At 42.3% G+C, this 21,072-nt stretch overlaps 1 protein-coding gene across 1 annotated transcript in view; it reads right to left on the bottom strand.

The window, feature by feature from the left end:
- nme7 (NME/NM23 family member 7) overlaps nucleotides 1-21,072 on the bottom strand; it is a 50,838-nt gene that overhangs the window by 21,207 nt on the left and 8,559 nt on the right. Inside the window, exons 5-10 of the mRNA XM_034081959.2 lie at nucleotides 20,483-20,533; nucleotides 18,106-18,313; nucleotides 17,458-17,563; nucleotides 8,899-8,963; nucleotides 4,076-4,144; nucleotides 3,354-3,455 (exon numbers count right to left, since the gene is read on the bottom strand). Coding sequence (XP_033937850.1) covers nucleotides 3,354-3,455; nucleotides 4,076-4,144; nucleotides 8,899-8,963; nucleotides 17,458-17,563; nucleotides 18,106-18,313; nucleotides 20,483-20,533 — 601 coding nt within the window. The remainder of the gene's footprint in view (nucleotides 1-3,353; nucleotides 3,456-4,075; nucleotides 4,145-8,898; nucleotides 8,964-17,457; nucleotides 17,564-18,105; nucleotides 18,314-20,482; nucleotides 20,534-21,072) is intronic.

Here is a 21,072-nt window from a genome sequence, read left to right as displayed (position 1 = left end):
GGTCTGTGGTTGAGACGCATTGAAGAGACGGATCACGTTTTGTTCTACGACATTAAATCCATTTCTGAAGAGTTGACGTGAAAAACGATGGTTGTTACCAAGCGGCTGAATAGGACTACAGAAGTCGTCGAGGTCGTTGAACGTCATTACGCCGAACACGTAAACACTGCTCTAAGTTAGTTTCTGTTCTGCTTGAAAGCAAGTCCCTGCCTCCTGCAAAGTATTCAAACAAACGCTTCAACTCGTTCCATTTAGAATCTGTGTTTGAATATGGATCTGAAGTTGAAGTCGTGCTGCTGGACTCGACTGTAGTTCCTTTATAGCATAATGTTAGCATTTGACTTCTGGCGAATAGATTTATGATTCGTGAATTATTAAAGTAGGGTAGACATGTGGAGATTATCCGGCTGAACAAAACGTGCGTTCATCAAACAGGCTCGTTTTCCACAGACCTTATTTCGAGCTATTTTCCAAAATCCCATGAAGAAATCCCGTTGCTTTTTTGTCGAGGGAACCAGCAGCTTCCTTCAGGGTAAATACGTCATCCCTGTTTCGGCCAAATTATAAAAAATGAGGTTATTGTGTTCATGAGAAAGCGATGGATGGACGACACGAAAACTAACTTCAGGCGATTAAGCCCGGCTTAAGCGCGACACAAGATGAAGTCACCACATAAATGACTGCACTGCTGTTTTCATGCATTACTAAGAATGACAGAAGACAATAACACTACTGTTGTCTTTTCACACGACCAAACTCACACTGCAGCAGAAATAGCTTCATCATCTCCGAGGATAAACTCATTTAAACACCTCTAAGTTTAACGCAATGCAACACGAGAACATCTGGGATTCATTGCAGCGTTTTTATATCAGACTTCATTCGTTTTAGCGAGGAGGGGAGAATGAACTCAATTTAAAGGTCACCTATTATGCTGAATCCACTTCTTCATGTCTCTTCTACATCAACATGTGTCCCCTCTTCTTCATGTCTCTTCTACATCAACACGTGTCCCCTCTTCTTCATGTCTCTTCTACATCAACACGTGTCCCCTCTTCTTCATGTCTCTTCTACATCAACATGTGTCCCCTCTTCTCCATGTCTCTTCTACATCAACATGTGTCCCCTCTTCTCCATGTCTCTTCTACATCAACCTGTGTCCCCTCTTCTTCATGTCTCTTCTACATCAACATGTGTCCCCTCTTCCTCATGTCTCTTCTACATCAACATGTGTCCCCTCTTCCTCATGTCTCTTCTACATCAACATGTGTCCCCTCTTCCTCATGTCTCTTCTACATCAACATGTGTCCCCTCTTCTCCATGTCTCTTCTACATCAACATGTGTCCCCTCTTCTCCATGTCTCTTCTACATCAACATGTGTCCCCTCTTCTTCATGTCTCTTCGACATCAACATGTGTCCCCTCTTCTTCATGTCTCTACATCAACATGTGTCCCCTCTTCTTCATGTCTCTTCTACATCAACATGTGTCCCCTCTTCTTCATGTCTCTTCGACATCAACATGTGTCCCCTCTTCTTCATGTCTCTTCTACATCACCATGTGTCCCCTCTTCTCCATGTCTCTTCTACATCAACATGTGTCCCCTCTCCATGTCTCTTCTACATCAGCATGTGTCCCCTCTTCTTCATGTCTCTTCTACATCAACATGTGTCCCCTCTTCTTCATGTCTCTTCGACATCAACATGTGTCCCCTCTTCTTCATGTCTCTTCTACATCACCATGTGTCCCCTCTTCTTCATGTCTCTTCTACATCAACATGTGTCCCCTCTCCATGTCTCTTCTACATCACCAAGTGTCCCCTCTTCTTCATGTCTCCTCTACATCAACATGTGTCCCCTCTTCTTCATGTCTCTTCTACATCAACATGTGTCCCCTCTTCTTCATGTCTCTTCTACATCAACATGTGTCCCCTCTTCTTCATGTCTCTTCTACATCAACATGTGTCCCCTCTCCATGTCTCTTCTACATCACCATGTGTCCCCTCTTCTCCATGTCTCTTCTTCATCAACATGTGTCCCCTCTTCTTCATGTCTCTTCTACATCAACATGTGTCCCCTCTTCTTCATGTCTCCTCTACATCAACATGAGTCCCCTCTTCTTCATGTCTCTTCTACATCAACATGTGTCCCCTCTTCTCCATGTCTCTTCTACATCAACATGTGTCCCCTCTTCTCCATGTCTCTTCTACATCAACATGTGTCCCCTCTTCTTCATGTCTCCTCTACATCAACATGTGTCCCCTCTTCTTCATGTCTCTTCTACATCAACATGTGTCCCCTCTTCTTCATGTCTCCTCTACATCATCATGTGTCCCCTCTTCTTCATGTCTCCTCTACATCAACATGTGTCCCCTCTTCTTCATGTCTCCTCTACATCAACATGTGTCCCCTCTTCTTCATGTCTCCTCTACATCAACATGTGTCCCCTCTTCTTCATCAACATGTGTCCCCTCTTCTTCATGTCTCCTCTACATCAACATGTGTCCCCTCTTCTTCATGTCTCTTCTACATCAACATGTGTCCCCTCTTCTCCATGTCTCTTCTACATCAACATGTGTCCCCTCTTCTCCATGTCTCTTCTACATCAACATGTGTCCCCTCTTCTTCATGTCTCTTCTACATCATCATGTGTCCCCTCTTCTTCATGTCTCTTCTACATCATCATGTGTCCCCTCTTCTTCATGTCTCCTCTACATCAACATGTGTCCCCTCTTCTTCATGTCTCTTCTACATCAACATGTGTCCCCTCTTCTTCATGTCTCTTCTACATCATCATGTGTCCCCTCTGTGGAAAGAGACTCTGAAAGTTTCAGGAACAAAGATTCTCTCTCTTTTTGATCCATTTCTATAAAAACCTGTCTGAAAATGAGCTGATCAGATTTTGGCCACTTGATGATGTCATAACGATGTGTTGTCTTGTGTAACCATTAGCCAATCAGCAACCAAGGTAACCCCCCCCCCCCCCCCTTATCACCTGAATCTCCTCCTAGAGCACCATTGAGTTCTTTGTAACCAAATGTCTCTCAGAGGGGCGTGGGGAGGGGCTCCTTATTTTCATCTAAAGTAACAGACAGTGAATCAGCACTTTTGCAACAGGGCTGAAACAGAGGGGATTATGGGTAATGCTGCAATGATCTGTTGGTGTATATATCTGAGACCTGTGATATATTGATGAAGAACAGTATACTAGGGGACCTATAAAGCACGGATGGCAGATGGATAATTATTTGCTGATGATATATTGATTTCCACCACATTTAACCGATCATAGTACTCATCAGGCTCGCTTCTGCTCTGGGCTATAATGATGATATTTAATATAGTTTGACTCACTGGATCGGCGGGCCCACAGAAGTCTCTGAAGGTCTTTGGTGTGTTTTCTCCGTGGATCTCCAGCACCATGCAGGGCCCGGAGCACAGCTCGGTCACCATGCTCTGAGGGACACAGGAAATTAAAAACATGTACTGATAATACTGGTAATATATTCAAGGAAGCCCAGAGAGGCAAGAGAGAAAAAGTCAACAATAATACATCTATTTTATAAGTCTGAAATTAATATTTGTGTCTCTGTGTCTTCGTGACAGGTGAAAAACAGGATATGCGTTGTTCCTTTGATCATATCTTCAAAGAGGAAATAGTGAGTTACTTTGATAAATGATCCTGGCCAAATTATTTTCTTCCTACCCGTTCTTCAGATTTAAAATCACCTTTTATTTTTTTAGAACGGTGACTCAGGCAAAAGCTTTTTTCTATAGTTTTACAGATTTAAAAAACTTCTTTGCAAAGCCTTTTTTAAAACTGATGTTCAGTCATAAACACAGGTAAAAAAAAAATGTATAATACTTGTATTTGTTCTCACTTGTCTCGAGGTGCTTCTGTATAAATACACAATGGCTCAACTGAAAACAAATCTGTGAAATCTTTGTCACTCTTTAAGATCATTACCAGAGATTTTGCAGTGTGTGTGTGTGTGTTTATTCTCAAAGGTAACACTGACAGATATATAGTGCAGGTGCTAGAAGTGATGGCACAACAAAGCCTTGTTTATACTCACAGCGTACTCCGTGACAACCCCTTTGTAAACTTCATAAAATTCCTCTGCATTCGCCCGGTCCAAGTTAAACTGTGAGGAAGAAGAAATGTAATATGGATAATGCGCTCAAAGAAATTAAACATGAAGAAAATACGATTAAAGTAATTCCTTTAATGCTATCGACTCAGAATCAGAAACTGAAACGGGTTTATTACCAAGTAGGTTAACACATAGGAGGAATGTGTCTTGGCGTACATGGTGCATACATAAACACAGTTAAAGAAGATAATTAGTAAGAAAAAACAATAAAAACAATTGAAACTATTAAGATATAGAAAATTATTTACATGAAATCTGGATATACCAAAAAACCAAGTGCAGTATACTGTTGCAAATCCCTTGGAATAATAATATCCACAGCTGGCTGCTACCTAACAACTGGTACTGGATGTTATTTATTTTCTAAATTGGGTTTTAATATTTTATCCATGCTTCTTAATTAATATTCTATAACACATAGGTTTGAGCAAGCTCTCTGATTGGTCAATAGGCGTGTTTGATTTCACGATCAAACAACGATCAAACAAAACGTGCCTAATCACAAAGTATCCAGTGGCCTACACACGCCACTAGCCTACCGAAACTACTTCCATGAGCCTACATCGTGTGGTTTCCATAGCGACGTTTAGCGACACACAGCCGTTACACCGTTATACGTCTCTCGTTGGAAATCGGCCAGAGAAATCATGTCCGTTGGCGGACATAAAAACGAGTCATCGCTTCGCAGCTACTGGGCTCCATCTCTAGACAACAGAAAGATGTGGAGCAACGCGCTTTTTGCCGGTCCGGGACACGCCATGAAACGGCCGCTGGAGGAAAGCTCTTCCTATAACGTAGTCCTACCCGTGAACACCACAGCACCACTTTTTGTCCTTATCCATTTCTATAAAAACCTGTCTGAAAATTAGCTGATCAGATTTTGGCCACTTTGTGATGTCATAACGATGTGTTGTCTTGTGTAACCGTTAGCCAATCAGCAACCAAGGTACCCCCCCCCCCCCCCCCCCCCCCTTATCACCCGAATCTCCTCTAGAGCTCCATTGAGTTCTTTGTAACCAAATGTCTCTCAGAGGGACGTGGGGAGGGGCTCCTTGTTTTCATCTAAAGTAACCGACGGAGAATCAGCACTTTAGAAACAGGGCTGAAACAGAGGGGATTATGGGTAATGCTGCAATGATCTGTTTGGTGTTTCAGCCAATCAGAGACAGGCTCTGGATATATCTGAGACCTGTGATATATTGATGGAAAACAGTGTAATAGGGGACCTTTAAGCTATCTTTGGCTCTTTACTTGCCGTAACAATGTGGGACGAATAAAGGTATCCTGATTCAGATCTACTCCAACAGAAACACCTCACTGAGTGTTGCTTAGATTATTTCTCCACACAGTGACTAACTAATGTCTTAGGAACATCGAGGCTGTGAAATCACGTCCTCAGAACAAAGGCGCTGCATGAATTGTTAATATTCTTTTTATTTAATTCCCATTAATGCACAACATGCTCTGAATGTAGCTCCAGAGATGAAACCGGCATTGATTTATTCCTGTCCTACAGCGGCCCAGAATGCATCCCTTCTGACGGATGCACTGAGAGAGGTCACTGTTTGCAGCGATTCAATTATGAGGTCAGGTCGGATCACAGGAATCAATACTGAGCACGTATTGGTTACACAAGGACAGCTCCTGTCTAAAACACTTGAACGCGCCGTCTTTAAACAACTCTCCTGCTATCTCCATCAGAACAACCTCACTCCACAGAAACTGCCCTCCTTGCTGTCTCTGAGGAACTGCACACGGCCAAAGCAGCCTCCCTCTCCTCTGTCCTCATCCTGTTGGACCTGTCTGCTGCATTCGACACGGTGAACCATCAGATCCTCCTTCGCACTCTCCAAGAACTTGGAGTTTCAGGCTCTGCACTTTCCCTCCTCACCTCGTACCTCAAAGACCGCACCTACAGGGTTACTTGGAGAGGGTCCGAGTCCGACCCTTGTCAATTAACTACAGGGGTCCCTCAGGGCTCTGTTCTTGGTCCCCTCCTCTTCTCCTTGTACACAAACTCGCTCGGATCTGTCATTAGCCCGCATGGTTTTTCATACCACTGCTACGCTGACGACACCCAATTAATCCTGTCCTTTCCCCGCTCAAAGACCCAGGTCGTCGCTCGCATCTCTGCTTGTTTAGCTGACATCTCTCAGTGGATGTCCGCTCATCACCTCAAGCTCAACCTTGACAAGACTGAACTGCTTTTCCTTCCGGGAAAAGATTGTCCCACTCTTGACCTGACAATCAACATCGGCACCTCGATTGTTTCCCCGACCCAGACTGCAAGGAATCTGGGTGTGACCCTAGATAACAACCTGTCCTTCACTGCAAACATCGCTGCTACAACCCGCTGCTGCAGATACACGCTTTACAACATCAGGGGGATGCGTCCCCAGCTGACCCAGAAAGCGACGCAGGTTCTGCTCCAGGCTCTTGTCATCTCACGCCTAGACTACTGCAACTCCCTCCTGGCTGGTCTACCTGCATGTGCCATCCGACCTCTGCAGCTTATCCAGAATGCAGCGGCTCGTCTGGTCTTCAACCTTCCTACATTCTCCCACACCACGCCGCTCCTCCGCTCCCTCCACTGGCTTCCAGTAACTGCTAGAATCCACTTCAAGACAATGGTACTTGCGTACCATGCTGCGAATGGATCTTGCCCTTCCTACATCCAGTACATGGTTAAACCGTACACCCCAGCACGTGCACTCCGATCTGCATCAACCAAACGGCTCGCTGCACCCTCACTGCGAGGGGGACCCAAGTTCCCATCAGCAGAAACACGTGGGTTTGCTATCCTGGCTCCAAGATGGTGGAATGAGCTCCCCATTGACATCAGGACAGCAGATAGCTTACACACCTTCTGGCGCAGACTGAAAACTCATCTCTTTCGACTCCACCTCGAGCAATATAACTATTAACAAAGCACTTATATACTAATAAAAGGACTGGCTTACCTAAAGCCAGTTGAGTAGCACTTGAAATGTTTGGCTCTATGAAGCCTGATGTATTTATGATTCTGTTTTCTTCAAGGTTGTATCTTCTTGGTCGATCGCACTTATTGTAAGTCGCTTTGGATAAAAGCGTCAGCTAAATGCAATGTAATGTAATATATGGGCAGTGGCGGAGGGTAACTGAGTACATTTAATCTAGTGCTGCACTTAAGTACACATTTGAGGTACTTACACTTAACATTTGTGATTGTATACTACTTCTACTGTACTACATTTTGTAAGCCAATTTGGTACTTTTTACTGCACAAAATGTATTGACTTTATATACTTTATACATTCAGATTTTGACCCAGAAAAACTTTACAATATGATTATTTGGTATAGATTAAACCATCCAACATTATATTTAAGTCACTAAAACCACGAGTGGGTTAACAGAAAATGTACATGAATTAAGACGCTTTTTGAAAATATTTGAAATGGAAATGTGAAGATTTATTGCTTTTGCTTTAACATATTTTATATTTCTCGAGTTCTTCTGCAAAGGGTACTGTTCCTCCAGATATTTTGAGTACATTTTCCTCATCTTACTTGAATACTTTAACTGAAGTACTTTTCTCAATAGCCGCTTTCATACCAAGTACTTTGCCGTACTTAGTGCCCAGCACTTACGCAGCATCCACACGGCGGCGTGCGTTGAAGCTTGCCGGCGGGCGTGTCTGAAGCTCGACCAACAACCAATCACATGAATCTCCCGCCCCTGACACACAAGCAGCGGTTTGATTGGCTAGAGCTTGTACTGGCATATGATTCGATTGGCTGACGCTTCTGCCGAGGCATCAAAAGTTGAACATTGCTCAACTTTTGCAGCGAGCCACGCCAGCAAAGCTCCGCGTCGCTTCCCACAATGCAGTTGGGCGAAAAGTGACGTCACCCCATTCAAAGTGAATGGTGAAGCTTTCAACGCACGCCGCTGTGTGGACGGGCCGTTAGTGCCCAGCACTTAGTACCCCCATGGAACTAAGAGCCGATCGCGTTCACACCGGAATAAGTTCACTGAGGGAGGATTAGGCAAATGAAGCCGCTGACGTCACTTCTTCTTCTTCTTCTTCTTCTTCTGCTTTGGGTTTACTGGCAGGCCGCAAACCACTTCACGGCGTATACTGCCACCCGGAGTCTCCGGCCGGAAGTCCCCGGAGTTGGGGACTGGCTTCAGTAGAAGCCTTCCGAGTAAATCGCCAGAACGCCGACACCTCCTCATCTCCACCGCTCCCATGTTTTATGGTTGTGTTGCCACAAGTTAGTCTCTCTGCGTTGGTGCGCGGGGCTAATGCTAATAATGCTAATGCCAGCAAATACAATGGTGGCTTCATCAAACTTTTCAGAGTTTTACGGGGCGTGGTTTGCAATTCGCCCAGCCAATCGAAATTGGTACTTTTTTCTCCCCAGGATAGTCCCACCTCTCTAGCAGGGACTACAATGGGGGGGAAAGTTCTCTGAACTAAGTTATCTTTTTGGTGTGAACGCAAAATTCCAGGAACTAAACGGGAAAAGTACTCCGTTGTGAAAGCGCCTAGTGCAGTAGTGTTATTTTAAATTGAGTATTTTCACAGTGTGGTGTAGTACTTTTCTTTCTTTTTTTTTCCACTGCTGTATAAAGGCTGTTTATTATACATATCAATCATACAACTCATATTAAGATGGTGAAAGGATAGGACAGCCTCTTTGTTTACGACATCAAATGGGACAAACTTTCCAAGACTTTAGCACAGGAGAATAATTAGTTACCATCTGAAGAGCCGAGATTTGAAACCCAGCTGCAGATATGGAGTTCAGGATCTTCCCGGTCAGACCTGCGGACACATGAAAGCCGGGTCATATCTACAACTTTTTATGAGTTACACAGATTGGCAAGCTAGGTGTTTATTGCTATACGCTTCAATGTGAAACCAACCAAAGGTCTTCTATAAAAATCCTACACAGTTGATTTAGAAGTGAAGCGTTGGTGTTTTTCAACCTTTGAACTTGTTTTTAGAATTTTTGTGATTAATTATGCAATAAAAGTTCCGCTAAAACAGGCTGCCATTAGCCGACTGTCTGTTTTCTAAATGCTGTCAAGTTGGTGAAGATGTGTTACTGGCCTATTTGTGTTTTTGTATTAGCGTCTTTACTAGCATAACATGGTGAAAACAATCAGTCTAAATTAACAATCGGGACGGAAATGTTCGGATTTCCAAAGAGAGGTTCTGTGAATAAATTAAAAATCAAGAACCGAAAGAATTGAACTATTCATATCTTAGACTGCACTGTTATCTTTTAATGTTTATTTTATTAGCTTTTCTTTTTAATGACTGATTTTAAATGCCTTTGTCTGAATGTCTTTCATTTTTTGTTTTTGTTTTAATGTTTCTTTTATTATCTTTTACTGATTTTAAATGCCTTTGTCTGAATGTCTTTCATTTTTGTAAAGCACCTTGAAATGCCTGGTGCTGAAAGATGCTATATAAATAAACTTGCCTTACTAATGGAAATGTTTGGGGCCGTTGTGTTTGCACTTGTTAACCTACTTTTGTGTATAAAAAAATGCTAGATAAAAAAAAGTTGTATCGATTAATGTTCGTTCACTAAAAATGTGTTTATGCCAACAACAACATCATGGAGAGGACCGGCAGAGATATAAAACCTTTTCACTTTCAGTCTTCCACTTGATCCACTCTGGTTGTAATTGTCTCATTCAGAAACTTGTACAATGTGACTTGTTATCTAAAATATTCTCGATGTCATGGCTGAATATTTAGCTGATTTGTACCACTTCTACTTGAGCAAACCTAGACAGGACAACAAACAAATAAAACAACCTCTTGATTTCTCTTTTGGCTGCTTTTCATAATGTTGTCAAGCATGTGTAACAACAGGGCCTTGATTCAGAAACAAAAACACGCTTTTAGTGGACGTACATGGATGAAAGGATTACATTTCAGCCTGTTCGGCACCTGCAACGCTCGGTAAATGCTGAACCAATCTCAAAAATTGTTGTCCTCATTATTCACTTCACGGATTACATTTCAGCATGTATTGTGGACTAACTTCCAAAAATGTTGTCTCTATTATACACTGAGACTGAAAAACATGGAAAATAGAGTCCGGATTGAAGTTCCCTTCAAAAAACTACGGTGGCTCTGAAGGGCAAGACAACGCAGCATTTCAGAAAACGCCGCAGCATTTCACATTGGACGGAAAGGGTATTCCTTTAGGGAGAACACTTCTTGTTTGTGATTGGACAGAGCCAGCCAGAGAAGCACTGCTGTGATTGGTTGTTTTTGCTGCCAGTCAAGAAATGACGCTTCGTGATTGGTCAGCACCCGACAGCCGTTAGCTGTTAGCACTCAGAGCTCACAGCTCCTCATATCTGTTCAGAAACTGGACAAAAATTAAACAAGTACAAACCACACTGCCTGTGTCATGGTTTTGTGAAATCCTGCAGCGTTTTGTGAAATGCTGTGGTGTCTTGCACTTCAGTGCCACCGTATAAAACACTTAAAATCGGATTATTCTTCATATTTACGTACTGAATGTGCTTTGAAGCCGTCATCTTGCTCCTATTAAACCATTAATGTTATGTTATCATGTTTTTTATTTGTGAAGTTGAAGGTAACTTCTGTTGGCGGCTTTCCATAATGATATCAGGCATTTATTTAGGCATGTTTTTTAGTGGTCGTACATTGACGAATGTTCACCTTTTAGCCTGATCAATTAAAAAAATCCCTATTATACACTAAGACAGAAAAACAGGGGAAAGTAGGGTCCAGATTGGAGGTTCCCTTTCAAGTAAAACAGTTCTCATCCCAATATTCTTCATATTTAAGTACTGAATGTGCTTTGAAGCCGCCATCGTGCTCCTGTTAAATGTTATCTAATGTTGCCATGACCTCAGATTGTGCAGTCAGAGCACAGGGATATTGTCTTACAGATGTCTTTTCTGTGGGAGAGAGGAGACAGTAACCAGAGCGAGATACAGCGCTCATCCTTTCATCCATGACGCAGTACATTATTGTTATGAAAAAAAGGAAAATAAATGTCACATCCACAGTGACAAAGGTGCAGCGGTGACAGTGAAGGTCACACAGCTGCAGACACGCATAATCGAACGAGGGCGCCAGCCTCATTATCTCCCTCTCACATCCTGATAAAAAGTAGGCTGTGTTCCCGTCAGCCAGGATACAGGGTAGGTATAACTCTAAACATTTCTCTCTCCTCTCTCTCTCTGTGTGTTAGGTAAGTAATCACCTTGCCGGTCCTGTGTGCCCTCCCCGAGGACACACACACACACACACACACACACACACACACACACACACACACACACACACACACACACACACACACACACACACACACACACACACACACACACACACACACACACACACACACACACACACACACACACACACACACACACACACACACACACACACACACACACACACACACACACACACGGCTGGTGCTGTTGCTAGGAGATCCTATTCTGGGTGCCTGGCAACAGAAGCTTCTCTATTCCAGTCATGTCTGAGTGCATTTTCAGCCACTATGCTTCCCTTATCTGCGCTGTGATTGGCCGGGCTCGGCGCACGTAGCTGTAGCGCAGTTTGTAGCTCAAGAGCATGGGCGGATTATTATGAGGCAATGGGCCCCTGGGCACAGACACACAGGAGCCCCCCCCAACACACACACACACACACACACACACACACACACACACACACACACACACACACACACACACACACACACACACACACACACACACACACACACACACACACACACACACACACACACACACACACACAGTACATTAACAGACACACAAAACGTCACAGGTGAACAAGGAGACACAAACAGGACTTGTGTGACTGGTGGTTTGTGTCTATCGTAGAAACCCTGTCACCTTGTGGTTTGTCTTGTGTTTAAGTCATGTCGTGTCTCCTTGCTGTAGTTGTGCGGCTCTGTGATAAGCGTTTCTTTTTTGGGTTGTTTTGTGCGTCTTTAAGGTCTATCTTTTAGGTCATTTGTGTGACTCAATGCAGTAGCTTTATGACTGTGTATTTTAAATGTCTTTTTGGTTGTTTTGTTTGTCTTCTAGATAATGTTGTGCGTCTATGTGGTTGTTTTGTGTATTGTTGTGGTCATTGTGTGTCTCTTAGTGGACGCTTTGTGCCTTAATGGGATAGTGTTGTGTCTTTATTGTTGTTCTGTGCCTGTTTTAGTTTATTCTGTATCTCTCTGTTGTTTGGTGTTATGTTATGGTCGTCTTGCGTCTCCGCTCCATGACCACTTTGCCAACGGTGTGCCTGCTCAGGAAACCACGCACGCTCCCGAGTGATATCACTACAAATCAAAGCACGCCTATTAGTTTTTAAACCGTGACAAATATCTCTATTTGAAAAATACAAATTGCAGTCCAAAAAAGGTGCATATTGGAGCAAAGGCAGTGATACCGTAGACTGCAAAGCCTGCTTACAAATATGCTGTAAACAAATACCAGCCAAACCAGAAAGAGCAGAGATAAACTTGTGGGCTGAAGGTTACACAAACTTGGAAACAGGCCTAACGTGCGTTCAAATAACATGTGCTTTAACGACAAGTAGACATTGTGTAACACTTGACAAACTGACAGAACCTAAATTAAAATACAACTGGTGTAGTGATAACCATCGAGTATTATTTCACACCATTCATACAATGCGTTCTCTGTTTTCAAATGCTGCAGCAGACGGAGGGTTAAACAGTTGCTCAATGATGCCCTGCAGCAAAACGAAGCATGTCCACACTTTGGCAGGTTTTTCTAATGGGCTCTCTCATCGACCTTTCTCACGGCTTTCTAGTCGGAGCAGGGAAAAGCACAGGTGTAACTGCAGTAAAAAGAAACATTAAACATGGCTTCGTTCCATTTAGGTGTGGCTGGGTTTGGGCAGTGAGCAGCTTGCAGAGAACCGGGATCCTGGCACACGCACGCTCTTTATCGTACAGGAAGGATTTGTGCCATTGGGTAAAACACGTCCTGCAATGAAGGGGATTATGCAACCTTTGATAACACATGAACACCTGATGAGTCATTTCAAATGATGATACTTCTTTTCTGTTCTTTAAATAAACATTGCAAGCAAGGGTGTGTGTCTCCGACAGAAACTGTCCTCCTAGAAAGCAATGTTTTCATGTTTGCCTCGTGGAATTTAGTTTTAAGAGATTTACATAAAATTATCAGCTCTAACTCAAAGAAGGGATTAAGATATCGAGGGACTTGCTTGTTAATTAAAGTCAAAGTAAGATAATCCAGTCACTTGTTTAAGTCATTCTGAAGAGGTATAAACGTGTATTGTTACCAGGAGTGAATCAGATTTTTACTGTGGGTCGATTACATACAAAGCTAATGTTAAAAGTGCATTTATTGTGTGATGCTAAGCCCATCAGCATTGAGACGACACTGCCGTTGTTTAATTAGAAATGTAGAAAAACATCTATAGAATAAACACCTTAAGTGCTGGTAAGTTTACAAATTATATTGATATAAATGTGTATACTTGTGCTTAATATAGATATTTCTTTTTATGAGTTGATGTAGCAGCTACAATGTTAGCCCTTATCGATCCAATCTCAATTTAGAACAGGGTACACGCAGGAATCCTGAAGTCAAATGTAAAACCTTTCAAGACTTTTTTTAAGACCCTTTCCATACATTTTAAGACCTCATCGCCACTTGGAGTTCTAACCGGTTACCATGGCGACCAGTGTTGTGCTAGTTACTGAAAACCAGTAACTAGTTACCATTACTAGTTACTTCATTTCAAAAGTAACTCAGTTACTTTACTGATTACTTACAGCATAAAGTAATGCGTTACTGTGAAAAGTAACGTTTTAGTTACTTAAAAAAGGGCTCCCATTATATTAATGCCCTTATAGCCTTCATTTCAGTACTGTTATTGCATTGGAGAATAATACAATCTGTTGATCAACTTGACATGCATTATATGCAATCTGGATAGCATCGATATTAGCTGGCTTTACATTTTTGTATATTCTTTCTCCAGGTAGTTGGAAAAAGTGTCCCGTCCCATATGCCGCCCGGACATGCTATCATGCTAACTAGCTCCCTGAAAGCGGGTGACTGCACTGTAGCAATAGCCTGCATGAGTTCTACAACATACCGTGCAATGGCTTTATCGACTTTTCCCTGGCTAGCAGTCCCTTGGTTAAAATCCAGCCGCTGCTGCTTAGGTGCAGGTGGAGGTGGAGTGGCGTCGGCTGAGTCTCTGTGGTCTTAGCTACTAGCTTCGTCCCAGCATGTTGTTTTTGCAGATGTTTTGAGAGATTTGAATGACTGGTTTGGGCAGTAGATAGGCTCTTTGACCCGCCAGGACACAACTTACATTTAACTAAAACGTTCTTTTCTTTGTGCTCGACAAAAGTGAAATAGTGAGAATATCTCCAGGTGGAGAAACTAGACTTGAGCTCCGCCGCCGCCATGATAGTCTTGTTAGTAAACAACACAAACACGCCCACAGCCCGTCTCCGCATGTGACACAGGAAGTATCTAAGTACATTTACTCAAGTACTGTACTTAAGTACAGTTCTCATCTCTGTTCGCCTGGCTGTTGACTATATAAAAAAACTAACGCAGTAACGCACCATGTAGTAACGGTAACTGAGTTACTGAATTTAAAAAGTAATGTGTTAGAGTACTAGTTACTGCCAAAAATAACGGCGTTAGTCCCACTGTTGGCGACACACTTCACCTCACATTGACTATATACAGTATTGATTGTCCTTCCTCCTTATCTTCCAACCGTTTGGACGCAGACTTGCATTTCCCCGTAACGATGATGTTTAACAACCGGCGTAAACGGACCTTCGTGCTATCAAGCAGTGAGCGCGCGACGTCCTGTTCAGATGACGTCAAACCCAACGGGATGCCATCAATAAACTCCACAGAATCACACTACACACCTACGCCATGACTACATTCAGGTAGACTGTAGAACACAACCTCTCTGGACCATTTAGATACGTATTGAAAACAAGCTACAAAATGTAACACCTTGGGAAATACCGTTTCATACTTTTTAATAGCCTTCATTTTCACTAAATTGATTTATCAACTTTTAATACTTTTTAAGAGCCCGCGGACCCCCTGTAGAAAACAAGTATTTTAAAAGATGTTTGCCTTTCGTTTTTCGTTGCTTTTTTAACTATTCATTGCAACTAAATCACTGAAAATTTGTTTTTGTTCAAACAATGTAGTAAACCAGATGATTTAAGCCACGTAAAGTAATGGAAATAAACAAAATCATCCTGCAAAAGAAGGGTGAAAATGAACTTTGCATTAGTTGTGAACACACGGCATAAGGGGCGGAGAAATGCAGCAGAACTGCAAGGCTATGCGTCAACACGCTTTCATGCTCACAATGACATTGACAATGCTGATGTGAAGCAAGTATCATGTTCACCAGGTTCATGGTCTTAACCTTTAGTTTTTATGCTCCCCACAAATGGAATAAACTAAAAAGAAAACACTACTTTTTACAGCTGCTTACCCAGAAGCCTTTTAACTTGTTTTATGTTTTATGTTTTTACAATGTTGTTTTTGTGCTCTATAACTTACCTTAATCGTCAATAGCTAAATCTAATTTGTTTAAAAGGTATTCGTTCATTGCAGGACAAATAGAACCAGATGGTGGCGCTGAATGGAAAAGTCAGGGGATCTCCAAAGTCACTCACCGACTGCATTGCCGCCCTTAAAGACATGCCGTTAGCATGGCTAAAAATAGAAAGAGAACACAGCCCAGAGAGCACAAAGACATCCATGGAAACTAGATATAACCCTGGTCCAGATCAGATACCAGGCGAACGACCACTGAGGAGTAAAGAGATCCAATCAGAAGTAAAGATTAAATGAATTTATAAGGGACCGCGGTGAGTTTGTTTATTGTAATGATATGTGCAGAACAACCCTCCAACTCAGTCAACAGCGTCCTGTGTGCATGCTTCAGCTCGGTCCAAAGAATTTCACATTTCACAGGTCAGAGCTGGAGTGGCATGCTCCACCGGATCAGGGCAGGGATTTGGAAAAATACAAAAGCTAAATGAGGTAACTATGTAGCGCCCTTTGTGTGACAGAAATACACTTACAGACACGTGTGAAAGAAGATATAAGTCAGTGGAGAACGACTGTTGCTGAGCACAATTCTCAAAATGGCAGAATATTGTACACGCAAAGCCAACTTCAAGAGAGCCCCACTGTTTTTAAGGAATTTCCTGAAAGTATGTGAGTATAAAATAGAGCTGCAATGTGTAGTCGAAAAACTGAAAAATAATTGTTAACTATTTTGATTATTTTGAAATGGTTAAAAGGAACTTTTTTCATGCAAACATTTTTTTAAATACTGCTTTCAGTCTTTAAAATATGGAGCTTGTCTGCTTTTATCGGATTTATATTATATTAGATGGAATATCTTTTGGTTTTGGACCGACACAAGGAAACATTTAAAGACCTCACCTGGGAAACTGGAATATGACGTAACATCTGAAATGTGGACCCACGGCCCAATCAGAAACGTTGCTATCAGAAACAATGCCCGACTGTTTTGGACGTAATATGGTCGGTGTTTACATTAGCATCGCTAACACTCAGAGCTAACCTGCACTGGAGAGCATGTGTGTGAAGAAGCAGGAAGTAAAAAGGAAGTCACCTTGTGGTATAACCGGCAAGAGAGAAAGCCTTTGAGCTCCAGACTGTTTCAGAGCCTTGATAATCCATGATATGGCGTTTCATCACGGCAGCATTTAGTTTAGACAGTAGCTGCCGGGTCCCGCATGAGCTCAGACCCCTCCTTTTTAAAGCTTTATACCCAAATCAGCCCTTTTGAAACAGGAAGTGAAACAGAGGGATATGAGGCATGGCTAGAATGGGTGATCTGTTTGGTATTTGGAGCAAAACACTTCATAGACATATTTTTTATATATTTGTATATATCTGAGACCTGTGCTATTGCCTACAAATAGCACGATAGGTGACCTTTAAAATGTAGATAATTTATATTATTATATATTTTGTATTCTTATTATATTGTTTCACTTCATTTTTTGGTATATAATTTAATGTAACACAAATATATGATATCATTAATATATACTGCCGTGTTGTTTGTAAATCGGACGTTAAATAAAGAGAGAAAAAACATTTCAGGTCACTTGTGACTGTTTAGCGATGCATACAAAAACACACCAGGACAAAGACAAACAACACATAATAACAATTAAAATGCAAATAGAAATGATCCTCACCTGCTGTTATGGCGTGAGGTTTGATTATGCAGCATGTGCAGTCTGTAAAGATGGCTGTATTCGAGGGTCCATGGCCAATTGTTGAAGGGAAAAAGAATTCCAGCTCCTAATGAAACAAACATAATAAAAACAAGTCATGTCTCCATGCTCTAATGTTCAAAAAGCTCTTTATTTGTCTCATACTGCCTGTGCTGCAGCACCTCTTTTCACCCTCTGTCTGAAACCAGAGCCCAGTCTGCTCTGATTGGTTAGCTGGCCGGCTCTGTTGTGATTGGTCAACCACTTAGAGCTGTCCCGCCCCTTAGCCTATCACGTACGATGTGTTGAAGCGCTAGCCAATAGAAGCGTGAGTGTTACAAAGAGGTGTCTGGTGCTCTGTTGTGATTGGTCAACCGCTTAAAGATGTCCCGCCCCTTAGCCTATCACGTGCAATGTGTTGGAGCGCTAGCCAATAGCAGCGCGAGTGTAACAAAGTGGTGTCACCATGTTCAGGAAGTAAACAATGGAGGTGTTTCAGGCAGGGGGGGAGAGTGTGTGGGAGAGAGATTTTAGCCTTTGAAGACCATTTACATGCACTATATAAACACACTACAGGAAAAGGGAACCCCAAAAAAGCATTAGAGGGCCTCTTCAAATCCACTCTCTTACTCTTGCTGCTGCGGCAATTGAGTCGGAGCCATGACCAACATTTTTGACGCCATCTGTTCCCAACTTGGCTCGAACGCTCTCTGGAGCCTCTTTCCGAGCAACAGCAGAGTCTCCGGGGCCCAGGATCCTCCTCCAGATCGACATGGCCTCATCACCCATCAGCTCCATGGCAACCACGGGACCAGAAGACACAAACTGCACCAGGTTACTGCAAAAAAAAACGAAGAGCAAGGACATAAAGCAGATAAGTGGAATTCCTACAAGCAGGAAGTCAGCAAAGGGATTCATTCAGATTAGTTTGAAGAGGGTTTGGATGTAGCTACTTCTCAAGAGTCAGTGTATTATATTATATACAATAGAAACAGACCTGGCAGGAAGCTAAGCAAAGTACTGCTGTGGACATATTTAACACCTAGAAATATCTATATCAGTTTAAGTACGAGCTATATTTAGAATATTTCCACAGCTTTACCTTGCTGTCATTACATTAGTGTTTGGATTATTGCAGAAAATAAGTTATGTTGCAAACCAGTGTTTATTTTACATACATATTTAGTTTAGCAAGAAAAGCTCCACATATGAAAGTAACTCTACTAACTTTGTAGAGTAAATGTAATCTAATCTAAAAGTTAAAAAAAGCTAACGTTAGGTTATTAAAGAACTACAGCACGGTCACACGACTACATGTCACCACCGCTAAGCTAAAGGCGGCTAATGTTGGGCTATAAAGGAACTACAGCACGGTCACATGACTTCACGTCACTACCACTAAGCTAAAGGTGGCTAATGTTGGGCTATAAAGGAACTACAGCACGGTCACATAACTTCACGTCACCACCGCTAAGCTAAAGGTGGCTAATGTTGGGCTATAAAGGAACTACAGCACGGTCACATGACTTCACGTCACCACCGCTAAGCTAAAGGTGGCTAATGTTGGGCTATAAAGGAACTACAGCACGGTCACAGGACTTCACGTCACCACCGCTAAGCTAAAGGAGGCTAATGTTGGGATATAAAGGAACTACAGCACGGTCACATGACTACATGTCACCACCGCTAAGCTAAAGGTGGCTAATGTTGGGCTATAAAGGAACTACAGCACGTCACATGACTTCACGTCACCACCGCTAAGCTAAAGGCGACTAATGTTGGGCTATAAAGGAACTACAGTACGGTCACATGACTTCACGTCACCACCGCTAAGCTAAAGGTGGCTAATGTTGGGCTATAAAGGAACTACAGCACGGTCACATGACTTCACGTCACCACCGCTAAGCTAAAGGTGGCTAATGTTGGGCTATAAAGGAACTACAGCACGGTCACATGACTTCACGTCACCACCGCTAAGCTAAAGGAGGCTAATGTTGGGCTATAAAGGAACTACAGCACGGTCACATGACTTCACGTCACCACCGCTAAGCTAAAGGAGGCTAATGTTGGGCTATAAAGGAACTACAGCACGGTCACATGACTTCACGTCACCACCGCTAAGCTAAAGGAGGCTAATGTTGGGCTATAAAGGAACTACAGCACGGTCACATGAGTTCACGTCACCACCACTAAGCTAAAGGAGGCTAATGTTGGGCTATAAAGGAACTACAGCACGGTCACATGTCTTCACGCCACCACCGCTAAGCTTAAGGTGGCTAATGTTGGGCTATAAAGGAACTACAGCACGGTCACATGACTTCACGTCACCACCGCCAAGCTAAAGGTAGCTAATGTTGGGCTATGAAAGAACTACAGCATGGTCACATGACTTCACGTCACCACCGCTAAGCTAAAGGTGGCTAATGTTGGGCTATAAAGGAACTACAGCAGAGTCACATGACTTCACGTCAACACCACTAAGCTAAAGGTGGCTAATGTTCAGCGTGATGACATTTAGTCGTCCCAATTAATCGCTTGTTAGCGACCGCCATTTTTAAGAAATATTTAAGCTTCAAAAGTCACAAGTGGGGTACTTCTCTTAAAATCTCTCTACCTTGTGTCAACCACAGACCTTTTTTCAAGCATTAAACCAAACCACACTCCAAAAATGGTTGACCTAGAGACCAGGGGACTGTAAATGGTAAATTGCATTCCTGGGTGATATTAATGGTTTGAATCTAAAGACTTCCACAGCAGTACATTGCTTGGCTTCCTTCCATCACTTCTCTTTCTCTTTCCACAAACGGCATGTACGACACACTGACAGTGGAAAGTTACCTCATATTACAACACTTCAAAACATCCAAACTATCCCTTTAAATATGTCCGAATGTCACTCCAATGTCATTAGGATCATTTCCACACATCCTGTTAATGATAGTGGCCGCCGGATACCAGAAGTGTTCTCTGCTGGCTCAAGACTGGCAAATCATTTACAGGCACTCACTTGAAGAAAGGCTTCGACTGATGTTCCGCATAGAAGTCCGCCGCTTGCCTCCTGTAATGCAAGAACACCATAAACCTTGGAGTTAATAAATGGCCACATTATCTGAGTTATTCTGAGTAGACATTTTGTGCTGACAAAGACATTTACAGAGGTCAACAATATTTTAATCCTTTCTTTACAAAACGTTTTGGTTTCCTTTTGGCAGCCAGAAGGTTTAACAGAAGACATCTTCAAATACTGAACCTCACACCTGTTTTGACAATTATACATCCCAACAAACAAAACGATCAAATCAATTGTATTCCAGTATTATCGAGACATCTCTATTATCCGAAGAAATCTCCTTTTACTTTAACTCTGATTAATTGGATCACAAATAATAATAAAAATAACTAGAGAAAGATATAAATTAATAGATCAAATGAAAAAACTTTTTTTTAGCATTTATGTTCTCAACTTTGTAATTGCTTGGGGAAAAAAACCAATCACAGGAATGCACTGAAATAAAATAACATTTCACCCAAAAACTTTCAACATTGGGAGAAATTTCCTTCAGTTAAAACAAGTTTAACGTTAACATTTTAGTTTAC

Source organism: Pseudochaenichthys georgianus, chromosome 4 (assembly GCF_902827115.2).
Source record: "Pseudochaenichthys georgianus chromosome 4, fPseGeo1.2, whole genome shotgun sequence".
Taxonomy (NCBI): domain Eukaryota; kingdom Metazoa; phylum Chordata; class Actinopteri; order Perciformes; family Channichthyidae; genus Pseudochaenichthys; species Pseudochaenichthys georgianus.
This window is presented reverse-complemented; position numbering and strand designations above follow the sequence as displayed.